Below are 15,085 nucleotides of genomic sequence, written 5' to 3'. Positions count from 1 at the left end.
CAAGAACCCGTCTGTTGAAACCCGCCCTGGTGCGGGGGCGGGTAATTACCCGCCCCGAACGGGTAGGGGCGGGATGGGTACCCACGGGTTCTTGTTGCCACCCCTAGCGTCACAGAGGGGTTCTAGGCGAGTTCCTGACATGGATCGAGTCGACGACGTCCCTGATAGGCGTTGGGTTGAGAGGAGAGCTCGTGTCGGGACACGACAGAGCCAGCGTGAGTGGAGGTGGCTAGAGCAGGCTATGGGGGAGGCTGATGAGGTAGGTAGGGGTGGTGGTCGAGAACGAGGGCGTGGAGGCAGACAGAGGGCACCCGTTACGGGTCACGACGATGGTGATCTTCGTGACGTGGACGGTGGGGGAAGGGGTGCAGTGGGGGTTGTTAGTCCCCATCATGGCGGCCTTGGTGGAGAGGGGTACGCCACCGGAGATCCCACTGCCCATGGTGAGGCTGGAGTTGGGGAGGGGCCGCTCGGAGATTACTTCGTTGGAGTTCCCCTTGACGACCACACACTTCAGGAGAGTACGCCATGGGTGAGTCCGGGCAGCACGTTTTCAGACTTCCTTGCCGGTGTTGGGTATGATGGGAATTTTAGTGGATCCCCCTTCTTAGATGAGATCAGTGCCATCATGCATGATGATGAGGCTGCCCGTGGGCGAAGTCAGACGACGGGGACACAGGCACCGTTACATGTCGATCTGAATGAGCCTCCCTCCGGGCCTCCTCCTGAGTATTTTGCTTTGGGTGGTACCCCAGCTTCGGCACATACTGCTGGGTCACATTCAGTTGTCGGGCCGTCCTCATCCCGACCGGTACATGTCCAGCCTAGGACGCCTGCACAGCCAGCCCCGCAGGACGAGGACGAGGACGACGAGATCGAGGATGAAGAGCCGCTTATCCGGAGAGGTCAGAGGACACGGGTTTCACGTCGTTGCTTCACGGGGTCGCACCTGTTTAGATGATTTCTGTGCCAAGTTGTACGTTACCTATCTTCGTCTATGTATTTTGTTATCAGTGTTACTTCGTATCCACCTTTAGATGTATGTGTGTGTTAATATGAAAACATCTGTACTTTGCGTTTTGATGTTATTTAATTTCCGCATCATGTCTTAATTAATTTAATTCGTAGACTAATTTATTTCCATGTGTGTTCAACAGACATTTCGTTTAAAACTTCTTAAACGAAACATATTCAGGTCTGTTCCTTAGGAATTCGAACCATCTTGGTTCAATTTACAATTAGTGGAATTCGAACCAATTAGGTTCGAATTATGTGATGGTACCTATTCGTGTGTAATTCGAACCAATTAGGTTCGAATTATGTGTGTGTAGTTCGAACCAAATAGGTTCGATGTATATGCAAATGTAGTTCGAACCAAATAGGTTCGAATTACATATAAGTATGCTTTGGCTCATTCGTGAATCACTCTTCAATTTGGCTTATTCATGTAATAACTTTCCTCCCATAGTTTATTTGTGTTTTTTATCCTAAAAAATAATTAATTATGCTGAATTTTAAATTTTTTTACAATTTTAATTTACATTTCAAAAGAGTTTGTTTTTTTTATTATTAATAACTTTGTATCTCATAGAATATTTTTTAATATATAAAGTACTTACAGTTAAAAAAAATAAAGAGAAATAGGCAAACATAGATAACGTTTGTTTTGAAATATTAAGATAGAGATTGAGAAATTGAAATTTAATGTTTGTTGGTTCAGAGATTAATACTAAAATTTTAATATTTTAATACATCTAAAAAGTAGGAACACATGGACTAAAATTTTTAGAGATGAAAACTAAAACTTTAATAACATTTTATACTTAAAATACCCTTATTTAATTAATTAATTCTAATTTTATTTTTTGTACAAATTAAATTAGAATTTCATTCTTATTTTAATTTCTATCTCCTATTTTATATTAAATAAAATACTGAGATTTATTTCAATCTCTTTCTCTTAGTCTCTCTCATTTTTCTATCTTTGTCCATCCACCAAACATTATTTACCGTTATAGATATACTAATTGTTTTTTTTTCTAATATAAAGATAAAAAAATGTGTCAAATTTATGATAAAAGTTTATAGGTACAGAAATCTGATTCTTAGATTTATAATTTTAAAATAATAAAAAATTTATAAATACAAATCTAACTTTTAGATTTTAGTATCTAAATCTCACCTTCGATTTTTTTAATTATCCTTTACAATTTCGTAACACACTATCTTTTTCAATGTTAAAAATAACGATTAATTATTTTGTTAAACTTTATATTAGGTTTTTATATATATATTTTTAATTAGATCTCTATACTACTTTTATCTTTATAATTAAGTCTTTTTTAATATAAAAAAATATTATAATGAACTAAATATTTTTTTGTAAATTAAAAATATCTACAATTAAAAACATAATTAGATCTTTGACTATATATTTTTTAAAAAAATATTTTGTTAATTTTAATATTTTTAACATAAAAAAATATTTAATTAAAAATTAAAAAAGATATAAATATTTAATTAAAAAATATAGGAATTTAATTTGAGAATGAAGGATTGGATAACATTTGGTGCAAGAAAGACATGTGACAGATGATTGATTCGAAATGATACAATATTTTTGCTATTTTTTTATCTTTTAAGATTTTATCATTTTTATTTTTTATTTTTATTTTTGTTAGAATTGTTCGAATATATTTTTACAGTTTACTATTTAATAAAATATTAGTTTGATATGAAATTTTATTTAAAATATATTAAACCTCGTAACAAAAGATTATAAAAATCTTAAAATTAATGTATAACCCAAATCTCCACATATAACCCAAGGTATCGATTCATTTTTTGGTGGACCGATATGGATGGTACTGCCGGCCGAAAGAGAATATTTTGAGTATAGATAAAAAGTATTTTTTAAAATGGTGTATTTATTGGAAACTCATTATCATTAACTTAACTCGTTCAAAATTAAAAAGCACATGGTTTTTTTTTTATTTCAAAATAAGTATAAATATACCAAAAATTATCATGATTTAATTATTAATTATGTAGGACAACATCACTCATAGTCATATCACAGACAGAGAGTTGGATCTGATGTGGCCTTCACCTATCTTCTTATCCACGTCTACGTCACCATCCCTCAGCAGCATTCGCCATTACGCACCAAACTCTTTCTCTTTTACGTAAATTACGTCCTTTTTCATTTCTTTTCAGATTCAGAAGTCAGAACCAAACAAAATCAATGAATAAGTAAGTAGGGAACAACACCATCATAATAAAGATTAAAATAAAATGCAAATCAATTATATCTTAAATAATATAATTTTTTTTATCTTCACCTAAAATTTTGAGTTTAAATTTTATTTTTAATTTAAAAAAATAAAATAAATCAAACAATTAATTTAACTCACTTTGATCGAACAAATAATTAATTTATTTATTTATTTAAATAAATATTGATCGTTTAAATTTTATTTTATATATATAATAATTTATTCATCAATAAATTTTAAATTGAAGTTCAAATTTACAACGTATTAATTTTTAAGTTGTAAAAATAAAGAATATCATTAAAAAAAATCAAACTGTTATTTTTAAAAAGAAAACCACTGCAATTTGGGAGTTTGGTGGAATGTATTGGAATTCGGAAAAGTATTTATACTTTTGGGAAAAATAAATTAATATTTTGTGTTTTATAAATAAAATTTTTTTATGTATCTATAATTTTAATTTTTAAAATTTAATGATATTTTTAAAGTTTACAAAAATATATTTAAAATTAAAATGTATAGTATAGTTTTACCATTTTTGAAAAATTATCAAGAATAATAAACCTACCTTCTTCTGTTTATATTTTCGCTCACACCAAAGTCCAAACCCAGCTACTGCCACGCTCCAAGTCCAAGGCAAGGTTCTGAATCGGTGGATCAAGGAAGCTATGGCTATGGCGATGACAAAGACATTTTTTGCTGCTGCTCCTTCCTTCGCCGTACACGGTGGTGGTGGTGGTGGTGGTAGGGCTTCTGATCCACTGGTCATTCCTTTCTTCTCTCACTCTTCCATCTCTCCTGTTCCTCTTCACCGCTTCCCAACCTCGCCCTCTCTCTCCAGGAACAACAATAAGTAAGAACACTGTTCCTCTTTGCTTTCAACGCTTTATTTTTTTTTAATTATAATACTGAAATTATTAGGCCAATTATTATTTTCCGAGTCTGGTTCGGATACATGATCGTGATGTTCATTAAGGCATGGAAAGCAAATGATCCTTGATCTTACGAGAAACGACTAGAAAGAAGTTGTACTTGTTTTGAATTTTTTGTTTAATAAAATTATAGTTGTGATTTTTGTTAATCAGTGTTCGTTTGGTAGATTTGAAGTAGTTAGTTAAGTTGAATAATCATGTTTGTGAACTCTGATAGATACTACTAATGGTTGTTCATTTCATTGAGCATCCTTTATGTCTCTTACTACTTGTTGCAATGTTATGCAGGAATGTTATATATGCTTCTGCATATGATTTTAATGCAGTCAGTTCAGCTTCACTGGTTAGTGATGTGTTTCTTGTGACGATATTGTTCATGACTACTATTTTATATTGTGATGAAGTTTAGAAGTGCGAGTAATACACATGGTTTTGTTATGCAGGGTTTACAATTGAGTTTCCTAATATATATTTAAAAACTATGGACCAAAGCACTCTAACTCGTGTTTTCTTGTAATATTTTTCTTCTTCTTGGGGGGTATTTAAGATTTTAGTATCTACTAAAGATAGTGATGGCTTGTCTTTTATAAAATTTTATTTGAATCCTTGAGGACAATGATTTAGCCCATGCATCTTGTGCATAACAATGTTAAAGTGGAATAAAGTTAAAACTTAGGTTGGCTTGATCGACTGCTGGATGTGAATCTTTTTTGTGGTTTCCAGTTATTAACCCTTCATTCAGTTGACATTTTGTGGTCACCATATTATGATGATCATTTTTCTCAGAAGCTTTATACATCATTGAGAATGTGATATGTAGGTCTTCAGCATTTTGTTTCTTTTCTCTTTTGAAATTTAGTTGAAATGAAGATTATTGCTTGCCTTGATTTCCTACTGCACTACAATACAGCTAATGCCATCACATTTTAACTCCTGTAAAATTTACATGTCCACTATGTATTCTATGCACATGATGTTTCCAATTATCCATGCAATTGAGTTTGTGCCAGTCAAATATAGTGGCTGCCCCAACTGAATATTGCTTTTGTCAAGCATTTGGACTTTTGTTAACTTTTAAATTTGTTCTTTTCTCAAGTCCTCTGAGTTTTGTCAAGCTTTTATATGTAATTCTTTTGACATATGATTGGTTAATTCTTACTGCAGAAATCCAGTGACAATCTTGATAGTGTTCCTATGCCAATAGTAATGATAGATCAAGACTCAGATACTGAAGCCACAATAGTGCAGCTTAGCTTTGGTGATCGCCTTGGAGCTCTTATCGACACGGTGACATGGCTCTTTAAAATTTATTTGTGCTCAAACTCTAAAACTTTGCAATCCATTTGAATGTATTAGTGTATTCTTAGTTAGATATTGTTGAAGTATGAGAGTATTGCTTTTTAGAGTTAGAGAAGATTTATTACTCCTCCTACCTCCCCTCTGTTGTCAGTCTTTACATATCCCTCATGCCATGTCAGTGTAAGTGAGGAAGGTTGTGTTCAACGTAATTATTTCTCCTCCAAATCTTTATAAGTCAGTGATGTTGCTGTCACTGTGGGGCTTACAACGTAAAATTTTACTTCTAGAGAGAGGAAAAAAATCGAATTATCAAGAATGATGGATGGTTGAAATGAACAACTTGTTTGAGAAGTGTTTGAAAAGAGATGCTCAGCTACCAGATTTTCTATGCCATGTTACCAAAGGGCATCAATTCTTTCAGATTTTGTTATAGTTTTGAGTTCTTTTTCTCTATCTGCATCATTTAATAAGTATATAAGTATTGCTAATAATTGACTTATTTCTGCTTATACCAAGGCAGATGAGAGCATTAAAAAACTTGGGGTTGGATGTTTCAAAGGGAACTGTCTCCACAGAGGGACCGGTTAAGCAGACAAAGTTTTTTATTACTCAGGCGTAAGTCTTTTTGTCTCTTTCATCTGGCACTTATAGCTTCTTTTTTTTTTTTCCTCTAAAATGATTTTTGGTGGCAAATGGAAACATTAAACCCAGAAAAGAAGCTTAACTGTTGCATATTATTTAGAGCAAGTTGATTTTGAACCTCAAACATAAGTTTTTTTTTTTTTATTACATATTTTTTGTGGTGCAATAGTTAGTAGGTTTTCTCTTTGTAATGCTTTATACCTGAAAAAATAACACTTGTATTTTCAATGCCTCGTTCTAGTCTTAGCATGTTTAGTTCATTTATTCTCAGAGACACTGGCCGCAAAGTTGAAGATCCTGATATGTTAGAGAGAATTCGACTGACCATTATTAACAACTTGTTGAAATATCATCCTGTAAGTATGTTTGATAGTCACCGTCCTGGAAAGCTTTTATACGGTGTATTTACATACGAGAAGCTTTTGTGCATTATAGACGCATTTCTTGTTTCTATATGACATTGTCCTCTAATTTTTATTAGTTTCAGTTTCTCTGTATAATTCGTGTAGGAGTCGAGCGAATTACTAGCCATGGGTGAGGTGTTTGGCATAAAGGCTCCACAGAAGAAGGTGAATAGTACTCTTGTCCTTTTTTCGTAAACCATCAAGGTGGCAACTATAAAAGAAAGGGCTCCCTAATTTCTTATAGCTCAGACTTTTGTCTGCCGTAGCGAATTTTTGTGCCCTACTCCATGACATTATATTTAATCATTCACACCTTTTTAGCCTTTTAGTTAGAATGCTGTTCTCTATTTATTTTTACCTAATATAAACTATGTTGTGCTTTCTCTCATTTAAGATGGTACGGCCACTATGGCAAGTTTTTAATTGTTGGAGAATATTACTGAAAGAAATTTGAACTGCTTAATGGATAATTGGATATGGTGGTACACTGGTATGTAGTGGTTTTGCCTGCATGACAACAGTACTTGTAGAGTTTTCTGTCTTCAGTTTTAATCCTTCAATTTTGTTATGCTGGGTACATATTGGACTTCTATACCAGAAGATTCTTGGTTCATTACAATGCCTTTATGGTTCCAATGGTAACACTTAGTCCTGTAAATATACTTATTTATTGTTGTTTTTCACAGCTTAATGCTGATATTGCAACTCATATACATGTTAAGCAAGATGGGCCCAAGAGGAGGTTTGCACTTTAAAATATGTGGATCTAGTTGTTTGATATGTTCATTGTTTGGACACAAAACAATATGCATAATTAGTAAGCCAAAGTGCAATAGGTGCTTGAAATCTAATCCATTTTTAATTCAAATTTTATCAGCTTGCTGTACATAGAGACAGCAGACAGGCCAGGCTTGCTCGTTGAAATCATTAAAGTCATCGCAGATGTGAACATTGATGTTGAATCGGCTGAGATTGATACCGAAGTATCTTCCTCTTTCTGTCTGTCCGATTCTCTCTGTTATCTCATTTACTCTGACCTAACTTGACTTACTTTTTGTCTTAGGGCTTGATTGCTAAAGATAAATTTCATGTCAGTTATGGTGGCGCTGCATTAAACAGTTCAATGTCTCAGGTAACTTCTGTGTTCATAAGAACTAGAGAGACTTGATAAAAGCCCAAACATAACTTAGGCATTACTTTGTCCATCTAAGTATTGCATTGATTATACATAAGTTGGCTTGCTATTTACTCTCTCCATTTTCTTTCATCTGTTATTGTCACTTTCTTGTGCATCTTTAGATCAATGTATCAGGTAACATTTATTCAGATACATGAATCCAAAGATTTATCAAAGATGGACCATGACATATAAGGAAGCAGAGGAACTAATAATACCTAGTTATTTTGCCCAACTCAATTACCCAACAATCTCTTTCTAATTTTGAGCAGGTTCTGGTGAACTGTCTCCGTTACTATCTCCGGACGCCAGAGACAGATATTGATAGTTACTGAGGAAGCTTTCCTCTGAGGTATCACTCACCGTTACATGTAAAATAAGCCAGTGTAATGGTTCTTGTAACAATTGCCAGTGAGCCTGATATCATTTCTGGCGATTCTCACCTGGTTGCTTGTGGAATGTATGACTGTAAGGCTATAACTGTATGATCGTCCTCCAAGCCAAATGTCTGAGTCAAAAGTAGTACCATATAAATCATACATTCCCTCGTAAGGCATCTATGGTTATTATTTTAACATTCTTCGTGCTTGGAGAAACAGTCCAGCTATCTTTGCTAGAAAATGCAACCAAAGATTTAGTTAGAAACACTTGGAGGATAAAGTGATAAAGGGAAATTTCAATTTCGTTTAAAATCAAACTTAAAATTTTATTGATATAAAAATTTGTCTTAGTTTTAGGAATAAAATATTTTCGTTGTTTTGGTTTTTCGGATTTATAAATGGGCATGAAAAATGTTTTCTTCACTCTTGGATCTCTTAGGAGCATTATTAATTAAAGTTAATTTCAGCCAGGGACAACTCAAACGGCTGCAATAAAGTTCTTAAAAACACTAAACCAACAAAAAAAGTTCTTAAAAACATTAAAATTGAGCAATTCCAATGCGGGTATATTTTTTACTTTTTAGTTTTTATAATAACGGAACTAATTTAAAATTAAAATTTATATTAGATATAATCTTTAAAATGATACTGGTATTTAATGTTGGTGAATGTTATAGTGTCTAAAGAGTAGTGTTTATTTACTAAAAAAAAGTTAAAAATTAGTATTTAATTTAAAATATATAAAAAAAATTATTTTTAAGAAATCAAAACTTACCACAAAAGGTAAGTTAGTCAAAAGCTAGGCAACAATTGATAGACATCATAGAATTGGCCTTTATTGTTTTGCTAATGTGGACGTTGAGTCTTCGTTAAGTGACATGTTGTCGGAGGTCAATTTGTCTCCTATGAGCAATAGTCAAGGATCGATTTATCCCTATAGACAATAGTCACGGATCAATTTATCCTCATCTATCTATCAAAAATGATGTTGTTTCACATGCTACACTAAACCAAAATTTATGAATAATACCCCAAATAGGTCCCCAAAAAATTTACTATCCAACAGTTTTGTCCCCCACAAAATTTAACTAAGATTTCGACCCTGAGGTTTTCAAATATCCACCAGATACGTTCCCAAAACCGTTTGATCCGGTTAAAGTAGTGACGTGTCAGGTTAACTGCGACATGTCACCTCCAAGACATTTTGGTCCCCATCCACGCTGGACAAAACGACGTCGTATTGGAACAACGGACAAAACGACGTCGTTTTGGGGAGGACAAATTCGTCCCCACTTAGACAGAGAACGCAAATGGCGCCGTTTTCATGTGGGGGACCTATTTGCCTTATAATAGTATCTTAGGGGACCTATTTGACCGATAATTCGTGATGTTAAAAGAAGCTATATTTACTTCAACGCAAACCTTAAAAATACATTGACATTGGTCTGTTCATTTATCAAAATGGTAACATAAACCTGAGAACTCAAACATGTTAACCAAACAAATATTTGGCCTCAATAGCAACACAAACCAAATCAAGTCAAAAGAAGGTTTATTTTCTTCAACATAAACTAAACGAAACCATTATAAACAACATAAAGTCTTCTTCTTCAAACATAACAAAAGGTGGTAACATAACTAAGCAACAACTTTCACACTAATTCTTAGAAGCGTCATTTCTTGAAAGACTGGTTCAACCCTGGTGTTGTAATGAATTGAACAACTTAGATACTGTGCCACTGGTTGCAGCTGATATTGTCTCAGCACTAACACTCCCCGAATTCTTGGCCCTAATTACTGTCTCTTTTGGACGTCTAAAAGAAAATTGAGTTTGGAATCAGCAGTATTGTTATCACCATGTTTCACACAGAGTTCAACTGCTTACATTAAGCCACTTACAAGGGCATACCAGTGGCTTAATGTAAGCAGTTGAACTCTGTGTGAAACGTGGTGATAACAATACTGTTTATTCCAAACTCAACTTTCTTTTAGACGTCCAAAAGAGATAGTAATTAGGGCAAAAAATTCGGGGAGTGTTAGTGCTGAGACAATATTAGCTATAGGATTTAAGGACACATATTTTATTATTTGGGCTACTTATTTTGCTTGTTGATAATCTGTCTCTGATACAATACTTTTGGTTGAAGAACAAATGTTTTGGATTTTTGGGTCTCAAGACCATATTGTAGTCCACATTATGCTATCATTAGGTGTTAACTTGTCAAAAATAGATTGTTTCTTTGTTTTTCTTATCCGTATAATATAAACATCTAAGTTTTTTTTTTAAAGTTGGAAAAATGCATGTTACAGATATATTAATTTTCTTTAAACATATTCATCACAATAATTCATTTTTATTTATCTTTAAAATTATTCAAATACTCAGTTTCATCCATTTTTATTTTTATATGCATAAAATAAAGAAAAATATTTAATTTTATTTTAAAATTTAACAAGAATAAAATAAATTATTCAATTTTAATCATTTATAAAAAAAATCTCTTTATTATTTTTTTTTCTAGCAAAAATAATCTGAGCTAATTTAGTGCTTATTAGTTTGGTCTAACACTTCAATAACATCCTTTTTTTTTGTCAAGCAGATTAAACAATTTCAATCCTAGGCATTAAACCCATGATTTACACATCCACACTATCATGGATACTATAAGTTCTTAAACCACATCCAGTCTCACCTGAGATTCGAATCTTAGCTAGGGCTCCTTGACACATCCTTGTTTGTGAACAATACAATTTTCCTTTTTTTTTTCTGGGTAGAATAGACAATCTAAGTTCGTTACGTTTTTTGTTCGACATTCTAAGATTTTTCCATTTCAAAACAAAGGAATACACCTAGACCGAATAAAATCCAACCCATCAATACTTGTCTTAAGCCCATTTCTTGCAATCCTAAATCCTAACAAACTTCGGGAATCAACTTCTCATGTGAATAACCAAGTTAGGTTGGTCTAGTGGTTAGTTCACTAGTCCGCTTAAGCAAGTGTCGGGGGTTCGAATCCCGATTGGCCAGCGACAAATTCTTAAATGGAGCTCAGTACCACGACGGATTAATCCTTGACCTGCCGAGTTGAGAAATACCGTGGGAAACTAAAAAAAAAAACTTCTCATGTGAATTACCCACTTGGATTCATGGAGTGACTCATCCCCTTAAATAAGTATTGAGGAATTAAACCTCGTTAGTAATTCATTTGACTAATAATAAATTCTTAAATCGAACCAAAAAGTTTAAAATTGTAACGAATTAGTCGTGGTGTACACTTTCACAATTGTATTATTCCTCATCAATCATCATGCATGAAACAATTGAAATGGCATTAAAATTGGGTTAAGAAAATGAGATCATTCTGTGTAGTGCCTTGGAAGACAAGCGCGCAATGAAAATTTCTTCTTTCTAAAGGCGTACGTAGAACTAGTATAATTATATGCATTTTTGCAACCGATGCAAAAGACTACTTATTAATTAAACCTATAGATGTATATTCACTGAATCTATATTTATTATCAACTTTGCTATATTAAAATTAATTATTATAAATTTTCTTTTATAATTTATTATAAGGTTATTATTAGTATATTCAAATCAAGAGACACCAACAACTGACTAATACTTTAAAGTTTAAAATCTTCTACTTCTTATACAGTTAGAACTGAAGCAGCATATTATACATACACCAAAGTCGTAGAATATAATAATAATATCTCATCATCATTCATACATATCGTATCATAGAAAAAACTAAAGTGTAGTTGACTTAACGTGAAGTTGATAACTGAGAGTTGTTAATAAAAATTTAGTCAAATTAGTCAAATCATTTAACGACCCTCAGCTATCAACTTTTCATAAAGTCGACTATATCTGAGTTTTCAAATTAAAATACATGCTTCAGATTTGCACTTGCATCATGATGCATTTCTTTTCGGATTGTGATTCAAGGTCAAGTTGTTCCTCCTTGGTTAGTGAAACATATTCAACTTTGTTATCATACCTTTTACTCAGAACCAAAAAGAAACACATTGCGAAAACGGTTACCAAAATAAGCAACCAACTGAACTGAAGGTTCACCAGAGAAACTGCACGGTGAAGTGCCTTATCATCACTGCACCGAACCATGTAAGTATTCATCTCAGGGTGCAGGGAGCACCCTTTAGCTTGGTACCCTGGTGTCCACAGGAAGAACCCCATTATCATGAGCCACAAACCTTGGAAGGTTATGCTCAATGATCGCACAAAACTCATCATGAAGCTGTTTGGAAACCCTATTCCCATGATTGTGGTGGTTAAAGAAACAACAATGAGGATTTGTAGAAGGTAATGGTATTGGCCTTCTACTCCTGCGTGATCTCGGGTGTGAAAGTGAATGAGAAGAAATTGTTGTGCAAAAGCCATGGATGCAAGAAAATGAGTTAGTTCATGCTGTGCTTTTGTGATGATGGATTTCATGTCAAAGAACATGGTGAATGCTGCATAGACCAAGAAAGATGAAGCCATGAGGGAGTGTTCGAAGTTGTGGAGGTGGTTGGCGGGGATGGATCCATCGCTGTCAAATGGTTGGTGGAGATCTGGGGCGATGAATAGCTCCATGGCTATGAACATTGTGCAGCTTGCAATGATGAAGTTGAGTTCTAAGTATCTGAATCTTGTGGTTGGAAACCATATGGTTGATTTGAAGGAGTTGGAAGAAGAATGGATCTTGATGTTGTTGAAGAGATGCCATAAACCAATCACAAAGAATCCAAACCCCAAGATTTCATGTCCCTCCAACATAGTGCTATAATAATGGAAGAAAATTCGGTTAGAAAAAAAAAAATGGATCTTGATGTTGTTCTATATGCTCTCAAAATGTATAACCTAATATAAACATAAATCATGCATCAATGCAAAGTAAACAAGATGAGATGTTTTATATAAACATGTTAATGTGAAAGAAGCTAATAAGTAGCTAGATAGGAATTAATGAGGGGAATAATGAGACAAATGTAAGTGAGTGAGTCCAAAGGAGAAAGGAGTGATACCCCATTTCGGAAGGGAAGATGTTGGTGGTGGTGTGCGTGTATCACAAGACGCAAAGATTTGGAATTTTACGCTAAGTATAGACACGTATAAATTAAAATGGAATGCTACCAAAGTTGAGTTGAGTTGGTAATGAGGTACTACACCATATGTTATATTATATAGGCTTAGCTTGGCTCTTGATTATTGCTTTGAAGGCTTTGCTACAAGTCCCACTTGGCATGAGTTTATAGGTAGTCTTATTATCATGCCTTTTATAAATGATTCAAAACCCTGTGTTATAAAGCATTAGTATTTAAATCGAGAGAAAACTCAGGTGCAGTCGACTTCACGTGAAGTTGATAGTCGAGAATCAGTTAGATGAAAATTTAGTTAAATTAATTAAATTATCTAACAGCTCCTAGTTATCAACTTCACGTAAAGTCAATTGCACCTGAGTTTCTACCTTTAAATTGAAATAGGTTTACCCAAAATATATATTGTAGAAAATAACAGTTCGATGCTGAAACATTTTGTGTTAACGTGAGGGGTTAACGCGGTTTGAATATAGCAAAAATTTCTATTTAATTTACACTAAAATTATTAGATTAAATCGGATTTAATATCTACTGATTTTTTAGTTTGGATTCGATCCGATTCGCACATTTACGAAATATCCGCAAAATATAAAACTATTTTTTAAAAGTTTATTTTTATTTTAAAAAATTAATAAAATCTCTTTTTTTATTCTTTTATACATGTATATAACATATATGATAATTATTAGTTGAAATAAAATAAAAAAAATATTTATTTATTTATTTATTTATTTTTGTATATATATTAATATGTAGACCAGATATACATATACCTATATAAAATTTATAATTCGATTTTATTAGTATGCAGATCTAATCTAATAGCTTTATAAATTGAATTTATATTCGTAATTTCGAATTGGATTTAAACAAATACTGCGAATATACGGATGAATCGATCCATCGTCAACACCCTAGTTAACATTAAGATATAAAGAAGAATTGCATTTAAAAGATGTAATATAAAAAGCATAATCCGATAATTTTATTAGTATAATTTTACGGTGATACGGAGACAGCTCAAATAAATAATCATTTCTATTTTGATAATTTTTTTTTATACATTTATGTAAATATATATATAAAAAAATCATGTGTGGAGTAATATTATTAGAGATTGGAGTGGTAATATCATTATCCAGTATTAAATTAAAATATCTAGATATATAGTATTGATTATGATGAATAATAATATTTACACTACTTAAGAATATAGTCAAGGTAGTATTTTTTTTTAATTATCACAAAAGGTTTAAACTATAATTATCAGGTAAATAAATAAAGTTAAAAAAAGAGAGAATACTCCACTCCTATCTATATTATCTATATATAAGTTAAGAAAAAAAAAGAAAATCACAAAAAAAAATTATCCGAGACATAAATGAGTTTCCAATTTAGTCATTGAGAAATTTTATAAGTACCTATTTATTTGGCGATTCTCATTCTTCAAATTAGTTTTTAAAATTATCTTAAAACATTTCTAATTAAAAAGGTTTATAAAAAAGATTCTACCCCACCCCCACTCCCATTTTTTTCCCTCCAAAATAATTGGTACCCTTGGTCATCTATTGGCATACTATCTAGTTGTATCGTATCTTATGTAAAAGATTCTCACTTGATAATTTAATCTTTTTTTTAATTATTTTATGAACGGGCCCTTAGGCTGAAAAGCAACAAGTTACAGCTTGAGATCACCATAACTCTGTTTAGTTAGACCAACTAATTCTCAATCTTCTACATGGAGGTATTAGAGCCTTGTTGCGTTTTGAGACTTAGAAGATATCCCAAAGATAATTACCAAATTATATTATTATACTAAATAGTAGTACTATTGTTTTGATTGATTACGAATTATTTGGCGTACACGTTTTGA

General features: G+C 32.7%; 2 protein-coding genes across 2 annotated transcripts; one reads left to right on the top strand and one right to left on the bottom strand.

Annotated features, from left to right (window-relative positions):
- The first annotated feature begins 3,857 nt into the window (after positions 1–3,857).
- LOC107467384 (ACT domain-containing protein ACR12) lies at positions 3,858–8,301 on the top strand. The gene is made up of 10 exons (XM_016086467.3): positions 3,858–4,125; positions 4,493–4,547; positions 5,369–5,491; positions 6,024–6,118; positions 6,417–6,501; positions 6,655–6,714; positions 7,236–7,291; positions 7,427–7,532; positions 7,613–7,681; positions 7,999–8,301. Exons 1-10 carry the CDS (start codon positions 3,941–3,943, stop codon positions 8,059–8,061), a joined length of 897 nt encoding a protein of 298 aa, XP_015941953.1. The 5' UTR covers positions 3,858–3,940; the 3' UTR covers positions 8,062–8,301.
- A 3,490-nt stretch (positions 8,302–11,791) lies between these two features.
- Positions 11,792–13,292, bottom strand: LOC107467385 (uncharacterized). The gene is made up of 2 exons (XM_016086468.3): positions 13,138–13,292; positions 11,792–12,893 (listed from the first exon to the last, which is right to left on the bottom strand). Exons 1-2 carry the CDS (start codon positions 13,140–13,142, stop codon positions 12,008–12,010), a joined length of 891 nt encoding a protein of 296 aa, XP_015941954.1. The 5' UTR covers positions 13,143–13,292; the 3' UTR covers positions 11,792–12,007.
- Between the last annotated feature and the right edge of the window lie 1,793 nt (positions 13,293–15,085).

Source organism: Arachis duranensis, chromosome 9 (genome assembly GCF_000817695.3).
Source record: "Arachis duranensis cultivar V14167 chromosome 9, aradu.V14167.gnm2.J7QH, whole genome shotgun sequence".
Classification (NCBI taxonomy): domain Eukaryota; kingdom Viridiplantae; phylum Streptophyta; class Magnoliopsida; order Fabales; family Fabaceae; genus Arachis; species Arachis duranensis.
Note: the sequence above shows the minus strand (reverse complement) of the source record. Positions and strands in the feature narration are given on the sequence as shown.

Coding starts and splice junctions, on each gene's coding strand:
- LOC107467384 (XM_016086467.3), top strand. CDS start 3,941: ATGGCTATGGCGATGACAAAGACATTTTTTGCTGCTGCTCCTTCCTTC. Junction 4,126..4,492: donor CTCTCCAGGAACAACAATAA/GTAAGAACACTG, acceptor AATGTTATGCAG/GAATGTTATATATGCTTCTG. Junction 4,548..5,368: donor CAGTCAGTTCAGCTTCACTG/GTTAGTGATGTG, acceptor TTCTTACTGCAG/AAATCCAGTGACAATCTTGA.